This window comes from Loxodonta africana, chromosome 5 (assembly GCF_030014295.1).
Source record: "Loxodonta africana isolate mLoxAfr1 chromosome 5, mLoxAfr1.hap2, whole genome shotgun sequence".
Lineage (NCBI taxonomy): Eukaryota > Metazoa > Chordata > Mammalia > Proboscidea > Elephantidae > Loxodonta > Loxodonta africana.
The window spans coordinates 108,314,602-108,335,605 of NC_087346.1; the positions used below are offsets into that span (position 1 = coordinate 108,314,602).

The window sequence follows — 21,004 nt, forward strand, 5'->3', positions numbered from 1 at the left end:
CTTGGGCCATTGATCTTGAATTCTCCTTCCCACTTGTGAAGTTAGAGAAGGTCAGATGCCCCCCACCATGCCACCATTTTCCCAGGTAAATACGTGAGTCTGGAGTTCAGCAGAGAGGTCAGGGTGGAAGATACTAAGAGTGATCCCCAGAGATGATACTTAAAACCTTGGAACTTGAGATCACCTAGAGAAGGAGAATAGTTAGAAAAGGAGAAGAGCCCACAAACAGTCTGAAAATACTTAAGTAACAAATCAAAATAAATGTGACATGTGTGCCCTACAATGAATCATATGTACTTCTCTAAAAAAAAACTAAAAAACTTCTCTAAGCTGTGAAAAAAATGTGTATTAATAGGTAGGAAAGTTACAGCCAACAAAAATATACTCTTTCCCTTTGCATCTTTCTATGCCAATGAGGAACATTTGTCTTGTTAGTCCGAACCACATATATGAGGGTTTGTTCATTTGTTTTTACTTTATTTCTAATAGACCTTAGCTAGGGGGAAACCCTGGTGCTATAGTGGCTAAAAGCTACAGCTGCTAACCAAAAGGTTGAGAATTCGAATCCACCAGGCACTCCTTGGAAACTGTATGGGGCAGTTCTACTCTGTCCTATAGGGTTGCTATGAGTCGGAATTGACTTGATGGCAGAAGGTTTTTTTCTTAGCTAGGGGTCTCACTAAGCAAAGGCAGTGTGATGTGCCAGTTCTCACTTGCTTACATGTGGCTGTCAGGTGGGTTTCTCATGGCACATCTATCTTTCATTTCAAGACTTGCTTTCCCGCCATTGTAAACCGGATCCCTAAACTGAAAGTGGACTTTATGAATTAGGTAAATAAGACAAAAATACATGATACACAGACAGGTATGTCCAAATTAAAATCGTGTTTATGTTCTCTGAATGCCTGTCTTCCCATTAACTGGAGTATTCTCACATGCTGATTCTATGGTAATATGACAGTAATCACGCATACACGTTATTCTAAGGTAAATCATCTCCCTGAATCATTGATTTCATTTTGCCTTTATGAACAAAGAGGTAACATTTCATGGTACTTTTGACTAATAGAGAATTGGCTTAGTATGTATCTTTTAAAATTGCCAACATTAATTTAAATATTATTTTCCAGGATAACTAGTTGGCATAAAAGGCCTTTAGAGATTAAATGTTATACTCCCCAGAAAAAACAACAACCTTCTGAAGTCTAGATGACTAAAAATTGTGTGTTTGGTGTGTGTGGTGGTGGGGTGGGGGGTGATAAACAAATACAAAGCATGATATCATTTTAGTAAATGCTTTTCAGTCTTTGACTTTATCTAAAAATTTTCTTTTAAGTAGCTTTATTCTTTAGGATTTGATTTTCATCTTTGTCAGCATCAAACAGTCTTTCCTCCCTCCTGTCTGTGCAGGAATTTTTGTCTGAGCAGTTGTAGTTAGGAAGGTTGGGACACAAGCCATGGGAACTCTGTGAGCCCCGGGCAAGAAGGAGCAGTAGTGAGGAAACGGGGGGCTTGCCAAATGAATAGGAGGAAAACAGAATGCTAACAATGAGATGGACTGACACAACACCCACAACGATGGACTCAAACATTCCAATGATCATGAAGATGGCACAGAACTGGGCAACGTTTTATTCTGTTATTCATAAGGTCACCATGACTAGGAGCCAACTCAGCAGCAACTAACAACAACAAAATACTCTTTATCTACAATGACTTTGGAAATACTCTTTCAACTCTTGACCCCACCTTCTTACTGCATAAAATGGAAAGGAAACTGCTCTGTTTTCTTTGCAGTTGGATTATGATATTTATGGTATCTTGATGAAAATGATACATAGATGGTAAATATTACCAGTTGAGTCCACACACTTTAAATGAAAAACACTGGCAGATGTTTTTCTTCAACAGGAAATTATCTCATTCAAGGCTAGTTCAGCTTTATGGAGTGTGTACACAGAGGAAGCCACTTTATATCGTGACAGAGTTAATGGAAAATGGCTGCCTGCTGAACTATCTCAGAGAGAGAAAAGGAAAGCTCACAAAGGAAATGCTGCTAAGTATGTGCCAGGATATATGTGAAGGAATGGCATATCTGGAGAAAAATTCCTTCATTCATAGAGATTTGGTAAGTATGGTGCGACTGCACTTAGTATTTTGTGCATTGTACTTACATTCAGAAGCAAATGATAATTATTTCCAATGCTTTAATAATGTGTCCTTTGGCTAAATTCTTAAATATTTTTCTATTCTTGCAAATTGTCTTGATGTGTACCTTTTTTTTTTTTTATTGCCATTGATGCTGTAACCAAGTAAGGTTTACCCCAAATACGCCTCGAACTAATTAATCACTTAAATAATCAACTATCTAGAACTAATTTTCTCTCCCACTCTTTTTTCTTCTCTTCATCCTCCTTTCCCTCCTTTCACCTTTCTTTCTTTCAACCAAAAATCAAGTACGTATTGAATGCCTAGTGTATGCCAAGCATGCTGCTAGACACCAGAGGTATAACAGCAAAGAACAAGCTCCAGCTGTTCTCAACCAGGAGCAAAACTGCCCCCATGTGGAGCTGGTTTTGTTCTGATGGTATGAGGAGACCATTACTGGTATTAGGAGGGAGGAGGAGAAAAGCTAGGTCATTCTAGTCTGTAATGCTTGGGACAGATCATCTTGTTCCAAATGCTAATAGCTCTGTTCCTGCCTTGTCACCTGCCCTTGACTAACACTGTCCATTCTACATTTATTCATGATATTCATATTATTCCTTCTATGTCCTTCCATGTCTCATTTCTAAGTCCAAAACCCAACTCAAAAGAGAACTTGAGAATTCTCTGAAAGTTCTCTTATACTGTTATGTAGATGTAATCCAGTGCTTCTATCACACGTGACCAGGGTGGCCATATTATTTATCATTCAAGTTGGAATATTTTGGGGAGAGAAGGAAGCACTATTAATTATTACATTGGTCCCAGAATACCACTGGAAAGTATGCTTATCCTATACATGACTTAGAACTCTCATGGCACTTATTTACTACTTCATGTAGCTTAATGTTTACACAAATACTAGGCTCTAAGCCCTTTGAGATTCGGCATGGGGTGATAAGAATGCAGGTTACATAGCAGTGGTTCGCAAAATTGCTGGGCGAGCTTTTAGAAAAATCCCAAACCCAGACCATACCCCAAACCAATTCAGTCAGAATCTCTAAGGGTGGAATCCAGGCATCAATATTTTTTGAATATTCTCCTGGTAAGTCCACTGTGCAGTAAAGGTTGAGAACCACTGCTCTAAAGCCAGACTGCCTGGGTTCAACTCTTCCCTCTGTTTCTTACTAGATATGTGACCTTGGGCAAGTTAACTAGTAAAGTGACACGAATTATAGCACCTCCCTCATATAGGCTTGTTGGGAGGATTACATGAATTAATATGTATAAGCACTTAAAACAGTATCTGGCACATAGAAGAGCTTAGCAATGTTAACTGTTGCTATGACATAGATGGACCAATGTTTTTTGTTCTTCATAGTGCATTCTCTACTATCCAGCACAAAGTAGCTATAGAGCAAATTTTTCAATGGATGGGGATGGTATCAACTCCACCTAGCTCACTGTCTTAGTCTCTGCAGGTTTGTCTTTCCTGATAAAGATTAGAAATCAAAACTTTGTCGGGAGATAGTCCTGGAAGTTCTATTTGTTCCAGGTGTCTTCTCATGGACCCTCCTATCCTTGGCTTCTTCCTTTATCACTTTCTTTTGTGTTCTGTTTTATCCACCTACATGCCACTTAAAATGTATGAGCGAGTAATGAGTCCTTTGCCTGTCAAGGACTTGTCTTGCGGTTTGGCTCTGAGATTGTTGCCAGAACCTGCTGGCATCTTCCAAACTGGCTCCTCCTGGCTTACTGTTTCAAGTTTCTCGCTTTTGTTGCTACAGTAATGGAACCACGAATTAATTGAAAAGAGAAAAATTCTATCAAACATTTGACCTACATGAGGCTAAAAAAAAAAAAAAATCAATTACTTTCTTGACCAAGTTGACTGAAAATGGATTATTTGTGCAGCAAATAGATTGTCTCTGCATTATATAGTACCACATTTAGTTTGCTGTGGTATTTTAAGAAATGTGAAATTATCACTATAAATAGTTATATTCAATAAAACGTAAGTTTTGAAATATAATTCCTTAATTTTTATTAGCAGTTGTAGATTCCAAAGGTATGACATGTCTATCCTTTATCTGTCACGTGTATTTGGATTTTCTCTTTTTATTTATAAAGATAAGTAAAAACAAAAAAAATTCACTACTTTTAATGTTAACATTCATAATTTGTCATCTCTTAAGTTAATCCTCATATTTATTATGGGTACTTCTTAAGAGCGATTACAAATTTTAAAAAGTAAAGGTGATAAAATTTCTTTTTGATTTTTTGTCATTTCTTTGAAGGATCAATAAAATTCACCAAATGAAGACAGGCTGCTGAAGCATAGGTAGCATTGACAGGTGTCACCATAAAAATAACATGGCTGCCCACACAGAGAGGTTGTGGGAAGCCTAAATAAATTAAGGAAAAGGAGAATAGAAAACCTTGAAAGAAAAACTTGCATTCAAGCTTGTATTCTTCTTTGTACAGGCGGCAAGGAATTGTTTGGTCAGTTCTACATGTATCGTAAAAATTTCAGACTTTGGAATGACCAGGTATGTGAAATATCTTTTTTGTTTAATCATAAAAAAGAATTGCACATTTGCCTGCTGACCAATTGAAAAACTATTGGTTTAGCTCTGTTTTTCTTTCAGGGAAGTGTTGGTGTGGTTGTATAGCCTCTGATCCACTTTGAATTTTAGGACATTTATCAATTTTAGACAAAGTAAGTGAGATGAGGTCTCATCATCTTTGCTTCTAAGGAGTATTTTGGCTGTACTTCTTCCAGGACAGATTTGTTCGTTCTTCTGGCAGTCCATGGTATAATCAATATTCTTTGCTAGGATGGCGAGACTTTATCTTACTTACTTTGAACATATTATCAGGAAGGACCAATCCCTGAAGAAGGACATCATGCTTGGTTAAGTAGAAGGTCAGCGAAAAAGAAGACCCTCAAAGAAATGGACTGACACAGTGGCTGCAACAATGGCTCAAACATACCTATTATTGTGAGGATGGCACAGGACCAGGCAACATTTTGTTCTATTATATGTAAGGTCATTACGAGCCAGAATCTATCCCATGAAACCTAACAACAACATCAATTTTAGAATCGAGGTAAACATTTACTGTGGGCTTCTGAGACATAGGGTCTCCATGAATCATAATTGATTCAACAACAATGGGTTTTTGGTTTCTATTCTAATCGGAGTCCCTGGGTAGTACAAACGTTTAACACACTCAGCTGCTAACTGAGAGGTTGGAGGTTCCAGTCCACCCAGATGCGCCTCTGAAGAAAGGCCTGGTGATCTACTTCTGAAAACCAGCTATTGAAAACCCTACTCTGGCACACATGGGGTCACCATGAGTCAGAATTGACTTGACGGCAACTGGTTTTTAATCTTTTGATCTTCTTTTAGGTCATTATGATAAAAAACAACAATTTGGTTTACTTTAAAAGTTCAGAAAGATAATCTCTCAGTCTACTCATCATATATGTAAGGTTAAGAAAAAAGGCTTTCTATTTGTATATTTCTGAAAGAAAAATAAATACATCAGTTTGCTCATCTCTAAGTTTTCTATGTCATCATCAAACATATTTCTTTTATCAGGCGTAGTAGTTATGTCTTTAAATCTACAACTCAAGAATGTGAAAAAATATAACTCAGTATAGCTTACATTTTGAGCCTAGAAATTTAATTCCAGTGAGTTCAGAGTTTCTTGCCGACTCTTCTCAGGGTCAAAGTCCAAGTTTTTTATGTCTCAGGGAACCACAATCCTTGTAGGGAGATAACTCATCTGGTCCTTGTCTTTATCCATTCACATTGCCATCCTTGTAGCCATCATCCTCCTGTTTATGCTTGGCTGGCCATCCATACAGGTAGCTGCTGCCTCATCCTGAATTTCTGTCTGCGAGATCCCTGGCATTCTCTATGATTAGAAAACTCCATGGGGCTATCTAAGGCCCAGTTTACCTAGGCAAATTCACAGCCATTTGCTATCTGGAATCTTTCTGCCGAAAGCGAGCACAGTTCTGTTCTGCTCTTGAATCCCTCTAACCTATTGTGGGTAGTGGGGGTTTCTTTTCATACTGTGCACCTGGGCAGCCCTTGAAGAGTACAGCGCCCTCACTCAATCACCCACTAATGTCTAATACTCCTTCCATGAGGGTCATTCTAATGCATTGGAGATTTTCACATCAAAAGTATTATGTTTCAATACTTTTATTTTCCCCTTTACTCTATGCCCCACAAAAATTACATGCATAATGAAAGAAAATGTAACATCCAACTTTGAATTCATTCTTTTCAATTATAAGAAGAGTTGTTGTTTATTTATCTTTTATTTCCTTTTTTGTAACATAATTAGTGGAGCATGCTTTGAACTGAGAAATTGCTATGGTTTTCTGAGATCCATATAAAATAAATAGAATAGAGGGTTGGTTTGAGTAGGAAACACTATAAGAAATAACTTTACACTTTGCTAACAAGAAGAGAAGTTATACAGAACTTTTCTGGGATTAAAATACTTTTCTTGTAGCAACTCAGATTTAACTAAAGGGATTTGAAGTAAACAGAACTTGAAGGTAATTAATACAATGTTCTTTGAATCTGATGACCTTAGGTATGTTTTGGATGATGAATATATCAGTTCTTCTGGATCCAAGTTCCCAATCAAATGGTCCCCTCCTGAAGTTTTCCACTTCAGCAAGTACAGCAGCAAATCTGATGTCTGGTCATTTGGTGAGCACATTTGATGTTAATTGTTTGAAGTTGCTTTTATAAAATGGGCCAATCTGTTTTTGAATTTTGATTTTTTAATATGATATAGCATTTTTAAGAAGTCTTCTTCTAATTGTGCTTCTGTCTTAGGTGTTCTAAACACCAAGACTATCTTTGGCAGGTGGTTTCATACACCTTCTTATACAGACATGTCTTTCGGATATTTTTCTTTCCCAATGAACATTACCATAAAACCATAACAAAGAGTCTATTGATTGAGAAAACAAACTCAGCCAACTTCTCTACACCACAGAGACTTACAAAGAAAACTGATCTTGCAAAGTCACTGAGTCGAAAGTATAATTAATAAATTTATTATCTAACTCCTAAGCAACTTGACTATTCCCCAACTGTTCAGTTGACAACCTAAACTTAAAACTTGGATTGAAAAAACAGTGCCAATTTATTTACTTCATTGTCTTCAAATCTGTGAAATTTAGACATAGGGCTCCATGGGATCTATCAACTGATATTTATACTTGGTAATAATGTTCTTCGTTGAGAAAGAGAGTTTGTAGACCTATGTCCAATAGAGTTTGAGCTGATTTTCAAAATGTGGCAATGGGTGAGCAATGATGTATCTATTCTCTTTCATGCAGATCTTCTTGGATGATTTTTTAAATTTAGAGACACATCTGGGACCTCAGAATGATATGAAATTTATTGTCCACAATAAGGTTAAGCTTGTACCATTGGTCTCATTAGGTCTTCACTGACATGTGGTACCTCAGTAGGTGACATTTTAAGCTCTACTGGAGAGTGGTTAAGTTGTGAGACCACATCCTGGAGACCAGTGGATAATAACCCAAGGTCTTCATCAAGTTGTTACAGAATAATTAGAACTCTCTGAGTTTTACCTGACCACTTGTCTCTCTTCCTTACTGGGTAGTGAATTTCTTGAGTACACAGACTGGTCTTGTTCTTATAGAATCCTTTGTCCTTAGCATAGACAATAAATGATCAATGCTCAATAAATATTTGTGAAGCGAATGATTTAATGAACTCAAATTGGAAGTTGTTGAAGGAGTTTCATTATTCAGTCAACAATTACTGAACCCCAACTATGCACAGAGTTGCTAGCTACTGTTAGATACTCCAGGACCCTACCCAGCTGTCTAATCTTTCAGTGGGGAGGGGAGACATGTGCTATCCATTGAAGCTGGGAACATCTTGGCCATAACCTCACACAATTCTGTTATTTTCTATGGACTGGCAAAAAGGTCCATTGATTTCAGGGTGTGGACCATGAGCAGTATTTAGAAATGATATTGCTTCCAGTATTTTCTTCTATTAGGAAGGCAGTCAAGACCAATAGAAATGAAAGGCATTGTCAGCTGGACTATTTCAATTTACGCATTTCTTCAGAAACTAAGGTGCATGTGGTCTGTTCCCTAGGCAGAGCTGGTTTCATTCTGGATGGTTATAATTCAAAACCTGGAGCAAAATAATGACACCTTGTAGTTTGAAACTGCTCTTTCAGTTCCAAGTAACCATTTCTCCCTAACCCCTTGTTTTCTGGCATTTTATTTGCAGGAGTTCTGATGTGGGAAGTTTTTACAGAAGGTAAAATGCCTTTTGAAAATAAGTCAAATTTACAAGTTGTAGAAGCCATTTCTAAAGGCTTCAGGCTATACCGTCCTTACCTGGCACCAATGTCCATATATGAAGTCATGTACAGCTGCTGGCATGAGGTGAGTGTCTTTCACTTTCCTGTAAATTTTGGCAGCCCCATCAGCTGATAGCGGGCCTGATTATTGCAAACATTACCCTGAGACTCTGTCATGATGAGGAAAAGATGTCTATTTCACAGTAATGATGCCAAGAGCCAGAACTACTATTTCTTCTCACATGAAACTCCCACTACATGGTCACTAATCTGTTGTGTTTTCAACAGTGGCCTTTCATCTGAGGAATTTGTAGCATTTTCCAAGTCTTTTCTTCCTGAGATTGGTTCTTGCAGAAACTCTTGATTTCTCTAAAGCCTCAGAGATTAGATGTTTTACTCACATTTATAACTGGTTGATAGAAGCTAAGGGTTGTTGTTGTTGTTAGGTGCCATTGAGTCAGTGTGACCTATTGTGACCCTATGCACAACAGAATGAAACACTACCCGGTCCTGCATCATCCTTACAATCATTGTTATGCTTGAGCCCATTGTTGCAGCCACTATGTTAATACACCTCGTTGAGGGTCTTCCTCTTTTCTGCTGACTCTGTACTTTGCCAAACATGGTGTCCTTCTCCAGAGACTTCTCTGTCCTGACGACATATCCAAAGTATGTAAGATGCGGTCTCGCCATCCTTGCCTCTAAGGAGCATTCTGGTTGTACTTCTTCCAAGACAGATTTGATCATTCTTTTGGCAGTCCATGGTATACTCAATATTCTTTGCCGCCACCATGATTCAAAGGTGTCAATTCTTCTTCGGTCTTCTTTATTCATTGTCCAGCTTTCATATGCATATGATGTGATTGAAAATACCATGGCTTGGGTCAGGTGCACCTTAGTCTTCAAGGTGACACTTTGCTTTTCAACACTTTAAAGACACCCTTTGCAGCAGATTTGCCCAATGCAATTCATCGTTTGATTTCTTGACTGCTGCTTCCGTGGCTGTTGATTGTGGATCCAAGTAAAATGAAATCCTTGACAACTTCAATCTTTTCTCCGTTTATCGTGATGTCGCTCATTGACCCAGTTGTGAGGATTTTTGTTTTCTTTATATTGAGGTGCAATCCATACAGAAGGCTGTGGTCTCTGATCTTCATTAGTACGAGCTCCAAGTCCTCTTCACTTTCAGCAGGCAAGGTTGTGTCATCTGTATAAGGCAGGTTGTTAATGAGTCTTCCTCCAATCCTGATGCCCTGTTCTTTGTATAGTCCAGAGTCTTGGATTATTTTGCTCAGCATACAGATTGAATAGGTATGGTGAAAGGATACAACCCTGACGCACACCTTTCCTGACTTTAAACCACTCAGTATCCTCTTGTTCTGTCTGAACAACTGCCTCTTAATCTATGTAAACGTTCCTCATGAGCACAATTATGTGTTCTAGAATTCCCTTTCTTCACAATGTTATCCGTAATTTCTTATGATCCACACGGGAATGTCTTTGCATAGTCAGTAAAACACAGGTAAACATCCTTCTGGTAGTCTCTGCTTTCAGCCAGGATCCATCTGACATCAGCAGTGATATCCCTGGTTCCATGTCCTCTTCTGAAACCGGCCTGAATTTCCGACATTTCCCTGTCAATTTCCTCCTGTAGCTGCTTTTGAATGATCTTCAGCAAAATTTTGCTTGTGTGTGATATTAATGATATTGTTGGATAATTTCCACATTCGGTTGGATCACCTTTCTTGGGAACAGGCATAAGTATGGATCTCTTCCAGCCAGTTGGCCAGGAAGCTGTCTTCCATATTTCATGGCACAGATGAGTGAGTACCTCCAAACCTGCATCCGTTTGTTGAAACATCTCAATTGATATTCCATCAATTCCTGGAGCCTTGTTTTTCGCCAGTGCCTTCAGTGCAGCTTGGACCTCTTCCTTCAATACCACCGGTTCCTGATCATATGCTACCTCTTGAAATGTTGAACATCGACTAATTCTTTTTGGTGTAATGACTGTATGTATTCCTTCCATCTTCCTTTTTTTTTTCTTTTGACGCTTCCTCCATCGTTTAATATTTTCCCCATAGAATCCTTCACTATTGCAACTCGAGGCTTGAATTTTTTCTTCAGTTCTTTCAGCTTCAGAAACGCTTAGCGTGTCCTTCCCTTTTAGTTTTCTATCCCCAATTCCTTGCACATGTCATTATAATACTTTACTTTGTCTTCTTAAGCCGCCCTTTGAAACCTTCTATTCAGTTCTTTTACTTCATCGTTTCTTCCTTTTGCTTTAGCTGCTCAACATAATAGAAACAATACCAGAGATCGGATGATAGAATTTTGCAAGACCAACGACTTCTTCCTTGCAAATACCTTCTTTCACCAACATAAACGGTGTCTAAACACATGGACCTCGCCAGATGGAACACACAGGAATCAAATCGACTACATCTGTGGAAAGAGACAAGGGAAAAGCTCAATATCATCAGTCAGAACAAGGCCGGGGCTGACTGTGGAACAGACCATCCATTGCTCATATGCAAGTTCAAGCTGAAACTGAAGAAAATCAGAGCAAGTCCACAAGAGCCAAAATACGACCTTGATTACATCCCACCTGAATTTAGAGATCGTCTCAAGAATAGATTTGACATGTTGAACACTAGTGACCAAAGACTAGACAAGTTGTGGAATGATATCAAGGACATCATACATGAAGAGAGCAAGAGGTCATTGAAAAGACAGGAAAGAAAGAAAAGGCCAAGATGGATCTCAGAGGAGACTCTGAAACTTGCTCACGAACATCAAGCAGCTAAAGCAAAAGTGAGAAATGATGAAGTAAAAGAAGAAACTAAGGGTAGAAGCAGGTTTGTTAAATTTCCACACTGGAAAAAAAAAAGGTTGGTGTTCTTATTTACTTCACTCTACTTTCATCTGCCTCGGTCTTTCAAGGCTACAAGTAATGGGTTTCATGTCTCTTGGCAGCACTCAGGACTCCTAGTAGAGATATTAAACCAGAGTAGCAATGAGGACAGGAAGTGTGCTAGGAACTACCACTCAGGAAACTATCTCTTAGGAGCCCAGTTAATCTTCTTGAAATGCCAAACTTAAAAATAAAACCAGGCATATGAAATATCTAGAATGGTCAAGTGTATACAGATCAAAGTTTATTAACGGTTACCAGGGGGGCGGAAGGGAAAAGGGGAAAGGAAGACACAATGCTTAGTGGACACTGCACTTCTGTTATGGGTGATGAAAAAAATCAGGAGTGGTAACAGCAGAACAAGGAGCCCTGGTGGTACAATGCTTAAGCACTAGGCTGCTAGCCAAAAGGTTGTTGGTTCGAACCCACCTAGTGTCTCTGTGAGAGAAAGACCTGGCAATCTGTTCCTATAAAGATCACAGCCTAGAAAACCCTGTAGGGCAGATCTACTATGTCACTTGGGGTCTCGATGAGTCGAAATCAACTCAATAGCACCTGACAACAACAACAACGTTTGGACAACGTGATGAACATATTTAATGTCACTGAACTGTACATGTGATGATTGTTGAAATGGCAAATGTTTTGTTACCTATATATTTACCACAGTAAACAACAAAAAATTCACACCTCCCCTCAAACAAATAAATAAAGCCAGAGAGATTTATGTCCCACCTCTGCCTTTTCTGGGTATAGACTCAACACACCCTTCTCCTTATCAGATTCCCCCATGATTTTGACAGTTTCTCTCTTTTTCCAGCTGACAGTTTGGGCCTAGAAAAATCACAACTTAATGAGGAGTTTCCTCCCAGTTGAAAAAGAAATCACTGATTCCCAATCCACAAACACTAGAAAGTCCAGTATTTCAAGAGCCATATCGTTGTTCACATTCCAGAGAAGTATTAATTCTATAAGAATCCCCTAGTGGGGATTTGGGGACCATGGTTTCAGGGGACATCTAAGTCAATTGGCATAGTAAAATCTATTAGGAAAACATTCTGCATCCCACTTTGGAGAGTGGCATCTGGGGTCTTAAATGCTAGAAAGCGGCCATCTAAGATGCATCAATTGGCATCAACCCACCTGGACCAAAGGAGAATGAAGAACACCAAGAGTACAAGGTAATTATGAGCCCAGGAGACAGAAAGGGGCACATAAACCAAAGACTACATCAGCCTGAGACCAGAAGAACTAGATGGTGCCCGGCTACAACCGATGACTGCCCTGACAGGGAACACAACAGAGAATCCCTGAGGGAGCAGGAGAGCAGTGGGATGCAGACCCCAAATTCTTGTGAAAAGACCACACTTAATGATCTGACCGAGACTAGAAGGACCCCAGCGGTCATGGCCCCCAGACCTTCTGTTGGCCCAGGACAGGAACCATTCCCAAAGCCAACTCTTCAGACATGGATTGGACTAGACAATGGGTTGGAGAGGGATGCTGGTGACAAGTGAGCTTCTTGGATCAGGTGGACACTTGAGACTATGTTGGCATCTCCTGTCTGGAGGGGAGATGAGAGGGTAGAGGGGGTTAGAAGCTGGCAAATGGACATGAAAGGAGAGAATGGAAGGAGGGAGTGGGCTGTCTCATTATGGGGAGAGCAATTGGGAGTACGTAGCAAGGTGTATATAAGTTTTTGTGTGAGAGACTGACTTGATTTGTAAACTTTCACTTAAAGCACAATAAAAATTAAAAAAAAAAAATCCCCTTACACAGTAAACTCTGCCTGATATATGAAAATATTGCACATACGATTAACTGCTCTGCAAGGGATCTTGAAAGACAGAAAAATGTTAAGTAAAGTGTTAGTAGCGAACAGACATCTTAAAAGCATCTTTGTATATGTTTTGCTGTGTATATTCTCAAAAACAACAAAAAATAAAATAAAATAAAATTTTAAAAGCATCTTTGCAGTAACAATGTAAATAGCTACAGAATATATATTGTATATGCAACTGCAACTACATACATGTACATGTGCATATAATATGTATTGAGGTTTTACTATATCTGTGGAGAGGAGACAGAGAAAGTAAGGGGGTAAGTGGATGCTGATGGCAGGAATAAGTACACAAAGTCAATCTCAAAATGCAGCAATCATTGATTAAAGCAATGTTTTTGGCTATGTTGGCTTAGTTGTTTGCAAAAGTTGATTTTACTTATAACTTTTTAATATAATCTAAAGGCCCCAAGTCTTTAGGCACCTCCAGATTCAAAGGTGATTACATTACCATTAAAACATGTTTCCTAACCTCTACCTATAGAATCCCAGTCCCCTCAGAAATGTCCACAATTTATTTTGGAGTTTCAAGGGGGACTCTCACATATGCTTACATGTTCTTCTGCTCTGTCCTCCTGATTGCTGTATTCTCTGTTTATAAACTGGAGTCCTTGGGTGGTACAAACAGTTAATGTGTTTGGTTGCTAACCAAAAGTTTGGTGGTTTGAGTCAACCCGCAGTTGCCTCAGGAGAAAGGTCTGGTGATCTACTTATGAAAATCAGCCATTGAAAACTCTGTGAAGCACAGTTCTACTCTGATGTGCATGGGATCACCATGAGTCAGAATTGACTTCATGGCAACTGGTTTGGTTTTGTTTTGGTTTATAAACCATTAATGGCTCACCACCGACCCTGCTGCCAGTGACCTTTGTGACAATGTGACTACCATGCTTAGCTCTATTTCCTATGAATTTCAAAGATGTGCCATTTCACACAGTGCCATTTCTTCAATCCCCATGGTACCAAAATATATCCCATGGTAAAATAAGAAAAAATGGTCCAATCCCTCATTCTGTGCCTAGGGATTTTGTTGAGTGAGCCCCAAGACAGCACAGTCTGTGCTCCAGGACCTATAAGCCCCTCATGAAAACATGCCTTATACTTTCTGACTGAAATCCTTCTCTCTATTTTTTTATATATAGGGGGTCGGTGGATCCCTGGTGGCATAGCGGTTAAGCATTCAGCTGCTAACCAAAAGGTTGGTGGTTTGAACCCACCAGCCATTCTGTAGGTGTAAGATATGGCAGTCTGCTTCTGTAAAGATTACAGCCTTGGAAGCCTTATGGGGCAATTCTACTCTGTCCTATAAGGTCACTATGAGTCGGAATCAACTTGATGGCAATGGATTTTGTAGGGGATCAGGTGTAGTAAATAACTGAGCTGAGCTTGGGGGCATGGTACTCTAGATCACTCCCTTCCTTCCACTTCCCTTTTTACCCCATATGTATTGATTCATCCAGATATACCTCTAGGTCAGTGCTGCTCAACAGAACTTTCTATGATGATAGAAATATTCTGTATCGGTGCTGTCCAGTGTGGTAGCCACTAGCCACATTTGGTTCATGAGCTCTTGGGAAGTGACTACTGTGACTGAAGAATTTAATTTTAAAATTGATTTAATTTTAATTAATTTTAATAGCCACGTGTGGCCAGTGTTTGCAGCTATAGCCACTTTATCTTTGCAGTGCTCTATATTCTTACATTTTTCACTTTCATGCCTTGTTCAACTGCCAATCATGCTGCTATACGTCAGCCAAGAAACCTTTCTCTTTCTTTTGTGAAGAAGCAGCCTAGATCCAGATGCCTGCCAGCTAGTTCCAGAGCAGGTGTCAGAGTGAGTCTTAAGCTGAGCTGACCACCACCATTTCTCTTTTCCAGAAACCCAAAGGCCGCCCTACATTTGCTGAGCTGCTACAGATTCTCACAGAGATTGCAGAGACATGGTGACCTGAAACAGAATGCCAACTCAAAAGAACATTGTGCAAATTTGCCACCAAAGGAAATTCTGCATGGTATCACTGATGGTGAATATTTTGCTTTAGAGTTGTTGACTCTTGGATACAGTGCAGAGATCACAAGCTTTTCAAACTTTTTAAAATTTAAGAACATTCTGACAACAGTTTTTCTACGTGTGTGTTTAAGAGAGACTTTTAAACTCTTATTTTTCTGTAATATTTTTCACGTCCCATATGTGAAGAAGGGAAAAAGACTCCATAGCACAGCCTCCCCGTGGCTGCTCTTCACAGTAATAGTCCTGAGAGCCCCTGAAGTACATGAAAAACTGATCCTTTACAGGGTGAAGAAATTTCTTTCCTGAAGCAGAGTGACATTCTTTACCTCAATGATCCATGTATAGAAGATGAAAGAAATTCTGTCAACTCATGGAATAAAGGACCTTCCCCTTCAGAATTTCATGCTTTTGAGCTGTACAGATCTTTATAGAAAATACACTTTCACCAACCACATGAACATGAACATTTTGGAACTGTCTTTTACAGTTTCCCCATACATTATTTGACAAATATGCTGTTTTTGCACATATCTGATCTTTGGAGCCAGTTTCTTACATTTCAGTTCTAAATGCTGTTACAGGAGATAACCAAAGTTTCCCTTGGCCAGAGCCTGGTGACATTTTTTTTTCCAGTGATATTCATTGTCAGGAGCAATTCAGAACTTGAATTTCAGTTCTGAGATTTCATACTCTGTGCATGTGAAGTTGGACAATTTAAGAAGCCTTATTTTTTCTTTGAATGTGTCTCCTGTACCTTTCTGGAAAACAATTTGTTCTTTCTGCAAAACATTATAGCCAGGTGCTCTGTGTGTTACATAAGACTATTATTCCTAAAGTCAAAGGTTTTGAATTCAAGATGAAACAACCAGCAATGATGATTAAATGTTAATTTCTCATGCACACTTCGTATAAATGATTAGAAAACGATCTTTATCATGCTGACTACTTCAGAAGTACCTTAAGAAGAAAAGTTCTGATACGAAGAAAAGTTCTGCAGAGAGTACAAGTATAATTGCCATGATGGTAAACAACGGAAGTCTATTATTTGTATGTTGTCCCACCTGCATCCTGGTTCTGGGGTTACATATTTTATGATTCTCATTAGCTTATAAATTCTTGGATATCAGTATTTGGACTTTTAAGTCCTATTTCCCTACTCCAGAAATGATACCTTTGAATGTCAATGGTACTCAATAAATGTGTATTGATATAATGAGCATCAGGTACAAGAGGAGACCTGATCATTCAAGTGGTGGTCTCAGAAATATTTCTGTGAGCTACTTGGTGTTTTTTAGATTGCCACACCCCTTTTCCTAATGACTCTTGCTATGGCGAATTAAGACAGAGGGCTCTTGCAACTGAGATTTTAGTTCAAATAAGATATAAGAAAGTCTAGCTCGAGAGGGCATAAACCGAAAGCTTAGGGAAGTGAGATTAATATCATGATGTAGGAAATAGTGTAATATTAATATATGCAGTAGGGTGCTGCTATGAGTTGAATTGTTTTCCCCCAAAATGTATGTTAAAAGCCTAACACCTGGTACCTGTAAATGGGAATTCATTTAGAAACAGTGTCTTTGAAGATATTATTAGTTAACAGGTCATACTGGAGTAGGGTGGGCCCTACCCAATATGACTGATATCCTTATAAAAAGAGTGAAAGAGACAGAGAAATAGAGAAGCAGCCATGTGAAGATGGGGACAGAGATTGGAGTGATGCATCTACAAACCAAGGAATGCCAAGGATTGCCAGGGACCATCAGAAGTTAGGAAAAGGCAAGAGAAGATCTTCCCCTAGGCCCTTCAAAGAGAGCATGGTCCTGTTGACATCTTCCAGCCTCCAGAACTATTAGACAATAAGTTTAAGTTGTTTTGAGTGACTCCGTTTGTGGTATTTTGTTGCAGGGGCCCTAGGAGACCAATGCTTTCTCAGGCTTTACTCAGCTCATAAGCTCCAACCCCTCAAAAAAGGGAAAAACAAACAAAGAAACAAAAAACCCACTGAAAAAGTAGGACTGACTGTAGAGTATCTGCCCTCACTATAGATGCAGTGATGGGAGACAGAGTACAGAGTAAAGCATGATAAAGGGATAAATAGTAAGTCCTGGGGGTCATGTGGCAGGAGCAGGTACATCTCAGGGCATATATATTGGCGGTGGTAGGGGATTTCTATCTTTATTGTTTTAACACTTCAGGAAAGTTTGAAGTAGTGAATGAGGAACAAAGGAGCCCTGGTGTGCAATGGTTAAGTACTGCACTGCTAACTGAAAGGTCAGCAGTTGGAACCCACCCAGCAGATCCACAGGAGAAAAGAAAGACCTGGTGATCTGCTCCCTTAAAGATTACAGCCTCGGAAACCCTATAGGGCAGTTCTAACAACAAAAAGGCCTCACTTAAATGTGTGGACTTTGAATAGCTATAAACAGAGATTCAGCATTTGCTGTCCAGGGAGAGAAAAAGTTTAAGAGACAGTCACACAACTTCTTGGAAGAGAAATACATTTTTCAACCAGCCTTAATGTTAGTTACTGATATGAGGTCTCTGGGGGTAGCTTAACTAGTCTGGAGTGAGGTAGTGCATCATCTAAACAGCTATTCCTAAGAAATGAATAGGAGGTTTAGGGACTGTGGGGAGCCCTGGTGGCACAGTGGTTAAGTGCTTGGCTGCTAACCAAAAGGCCAGCAGTTTGAACCCACCAGCTGCTCCGCCAGAGAAAGGTATGTGTGGCAGTCTGCTTCTGTAAATATTATAGCCTTGAAAACCATATCGGACCCTGATAGCTTAGTGGTTAAGTGCTATGGCTGCTAACCAAAAGGTCAGCAGTTCAAATTTACCAGTTCCTCTTTGGAAACTCTATGGGGCAGTTGTACTCTGTCCTATAGGGTAGCTATGAGTTGGAATTGACTCAACAGCAATGTGTTTGTTTTTTTTTTTTTTTTTCAGTAGGGCCACTTTGAGTCAGAATTGACTTGGCAACAACAGGTTTGGGTTTTTTGGGGCTAAGAGCCCTAAAGAGGAGAAGACTGGCTGTCAAAGGAGGGAGAGAAGGCTCAGAAAAATGTAAAGAATTTAGAGCCAAGCAGAAGATATGATCAGTGAAAGAAATCTTGTAGCAAGAGTAGCCAAAAGATTTTTTTTTCTTTTATAAACTTTTTATTGAAATACAATATGTTGTTCCAAGGCAACAATGGTCACAGGTTTGGACTGGCAAAAAAACTCACAAGAAATAATAGCATTTAATCTAGCACTAAATTTACTGTTTACTGAGTTTACTTCATCATGATCATACTTAGTTTCATAGGAGGGTGCTGTTGTGGTCATTGTTGGTAGCTGCTGTTGAGTTGGCCCTCGACTCACGGCGAACCCATGAAAACAGAAGAAGACACTACCTGTTCCTGTCCCATTCCCATGATTGGTTACAGATAGGATTGGATTTTTGTGACCCTTAGGGTTTCCACTGGATGATTTTCAGAAGCAAATCACTAAGCCTTTCTTCCTGGTCTGTCTTAGTCTGGAAGCTCCACAGAAACCTGTTCAGCATCATGGCAACAACAAAGCTTCCCTTGACGGATGAGTGGCGGCTGCACTTGAGGTGCATTGGCTGGGAATTGAATCTGGGTCTCCTGCATGGAACATGAGAATTCTACCCCTGAGTCAGGAAACAGCATGCACAGCACTTTGGTTTCACTGAAAAGCCTACCAAATCTCCACAAGCGTAGATACTTGAGCCCGTCTCACCTGCGTGGAGGGCATGCACAGTTACTAGCAATGAGACCTTGGTGTTTGTGCTTCACCTTCTCTCTGGGTTTACTGCCGGTCAAGTAGGCCTACAGTTTACAGCTCTCCTAGCCCATATGCTGTCCTACAAATCAGTGGATTCATGGTGTATAAAAAAGATGTCCAACTCTGGCACCCAACATTTCAAATTCATCTTAACTTGGTACATTTCCACGAGACTGGCATTGAGAGAAGGCAAGCCTAAGGTTATCTTCCCGGGCAGGTTCTAGAAAAAGGATACAAACCTGCTGTTAACCTTTTATCCACATATACATAAAGAAAAGTATAGAAATGTGTTATGGATTGAATTGTGTCCCCCAAAAGTATGTGTTGTAAATTCAAACCTCTATGCTTGTGGTTATAGTCCCACTTGGGAATGGGTTTTGTCTTTGTTGTTAGTGAGGCAGGATCAGTGTAGGGCATATCTTGAATTAATCTCTTTTGAGATATAAAGTGGATGAACAAGCAAGCTAGAGGTAGAGAGGTGCCAAGCCACATGAAGATGGCCCAGGAACAGAAACTCAAAGAAAGAAGGACTTTCCTCTAGAGCTGAGAGACAGAAAAATTTCCCCTAGAGCCAGCACTCTGAATTCAGACTTCTAGCCTCCTAAACTCTAAGAAAATAAATTTCTGTTTGTTAAAGCCATCCACTTGTGGTATTTCTGTTACAGCGGCACTAGGTGACTGTCAAGGACATGCACTCTGTTCAAATAAAAGGAAAGAGATTCATTGAAGGAACAAGACCAGTTCGAACCAGGGAAATGCAAAGATTCACAAAGTGACACTAAATGCTCCACCTTTCTGGCAACAAAGTTGAGCTTTTACACATAAAGACATGACTAATTTTATGAACATTTCAAAAAACAGCTCTTTCTTCATATCAGTTCCTTATCTCTTTCTTCATATCAGTTCCTTATCTCTTTCTAGAAGAGCATTTGCATAAAACTTTTTTTTTCCTCAGAGCATTGCATTTTCATCACATGCTTCCTAGAACTTCCTGAGTACATACATTACTTTTCTTTCTGTCTCCTTCCCCTGCTTACACAGAGGGATTTGGATTAACTTTTTATTGAGAGCTCTTTCTAAATGCATCAAAGTTTTAAGTTTAAATACAGAGCCAGAGCATCTCTCTCAAGAACAGTGGCAATTTGCATAAATGTTCTTTCTGAGAGCAGCTGCACTTCTACCTCCCCTCCCCCCCATCCTCCCTGAGACAGTGCAGAGCAATCCATTACTGGGAGCTTCTTCAAACATATCTTATTTTTTAGGTCTGCTAGCATGATACAAAATGTCATTCAGCCTCCAGTCTGGGCAGAAGCATCTCCTATGCCAAGCACCTAGAGTTTTTGAACATTTCCACCATCCCTCCTTTTGATCAAGAATTTATATTGAAATCTGCTGATACTATTATAAAAGTGTTTTTTCTGCATGAAAATACTTTTTATATTCTTATCAGATGGCCACCTATTTTGGAGACAGGTTTTTAAGACCCTAGATGCTATCTATGAAGGGTAGCAGGGCACCATCTGTTTCATCTTTGCCATGCCTTTATTTTGCAATTTTTATAGGAAAGGCTGTGTAAGAGCAGGGCCAAATTAGTAGGAATACTTGGCAAAGAGGGCTGCTAACCAAGGTGAAAAACTGAACTATTTTTGTAAAGAATAGTGGTTTCTTCAAAGTACATGATCTTTTGCATATCAAGCAGTATTGCATGGTGAGTACAAGCATTTGACATACATTTCATTAAGCATTTAACCTAGGGGAATGTCATAATCTCATATGTATGGCTCATTTGAAGGTGACGTTGGAATTAACAGCAGTATTGGGTACAGAACTATAATTTAATATAGAAGAGGCTAATGGATCTAAAGGGAACCCTGGTGGTATAGTGCTACAGCTGCTAAACTAAAGGTAGGCAGTTCAAATCTGCCAG

The 21,004-nt window shown here is 39.4% G+C and overlaps 1 protein-coding gene across 9 annotated transcripts in view; it reads left to right on the forward strand.

The window, feature by feature from the left end:
- The window catches only part of TXK (TXK tyrosine kinase), an 85,589-nt gene extending 65,155 nt beyond the window's left edge, over window positions 1-20,434 (forward strand). For 6 of the 9 annotated variants that reach the window (XM_023555036.2, XM_023555034.2, XM_023555031.2 and 3 more), the window contains 5 exons: window positions 1,912-2,128; window positions 4,630-4,694; window positions 6,763-6,881; window positions 8,454-8,611; window positions 15,162-15,357. In XM_023555036.2, the coding sequence (XP_023410804.1) occupies window positions 1,912-2,128; window positions 4,630-4,694; window positions 6,763-6,881; window positions 8,454-8,611; window positions 15,162-15,230 (628 nt within the window). In that variant the 3' untranslated portion in view covers window positions 15,231-15,357. Of the gene's footprint in view, window positions 1-1,911; window positions 2,129-4,629; window positions 4,695-6,762; window positions 6,882-8,453; window positions 8,612-10,814; window positions 11,418-15,161 lie in introns of all 9 variants that reach the window. The other 3 variants (XR_010322103.1, XM_064285852.1, XM_064285851.1) reach the window with 3 other exon arrangements.
- Window positions 20,435-21,004: the final 570 nt, after the last annotated feature.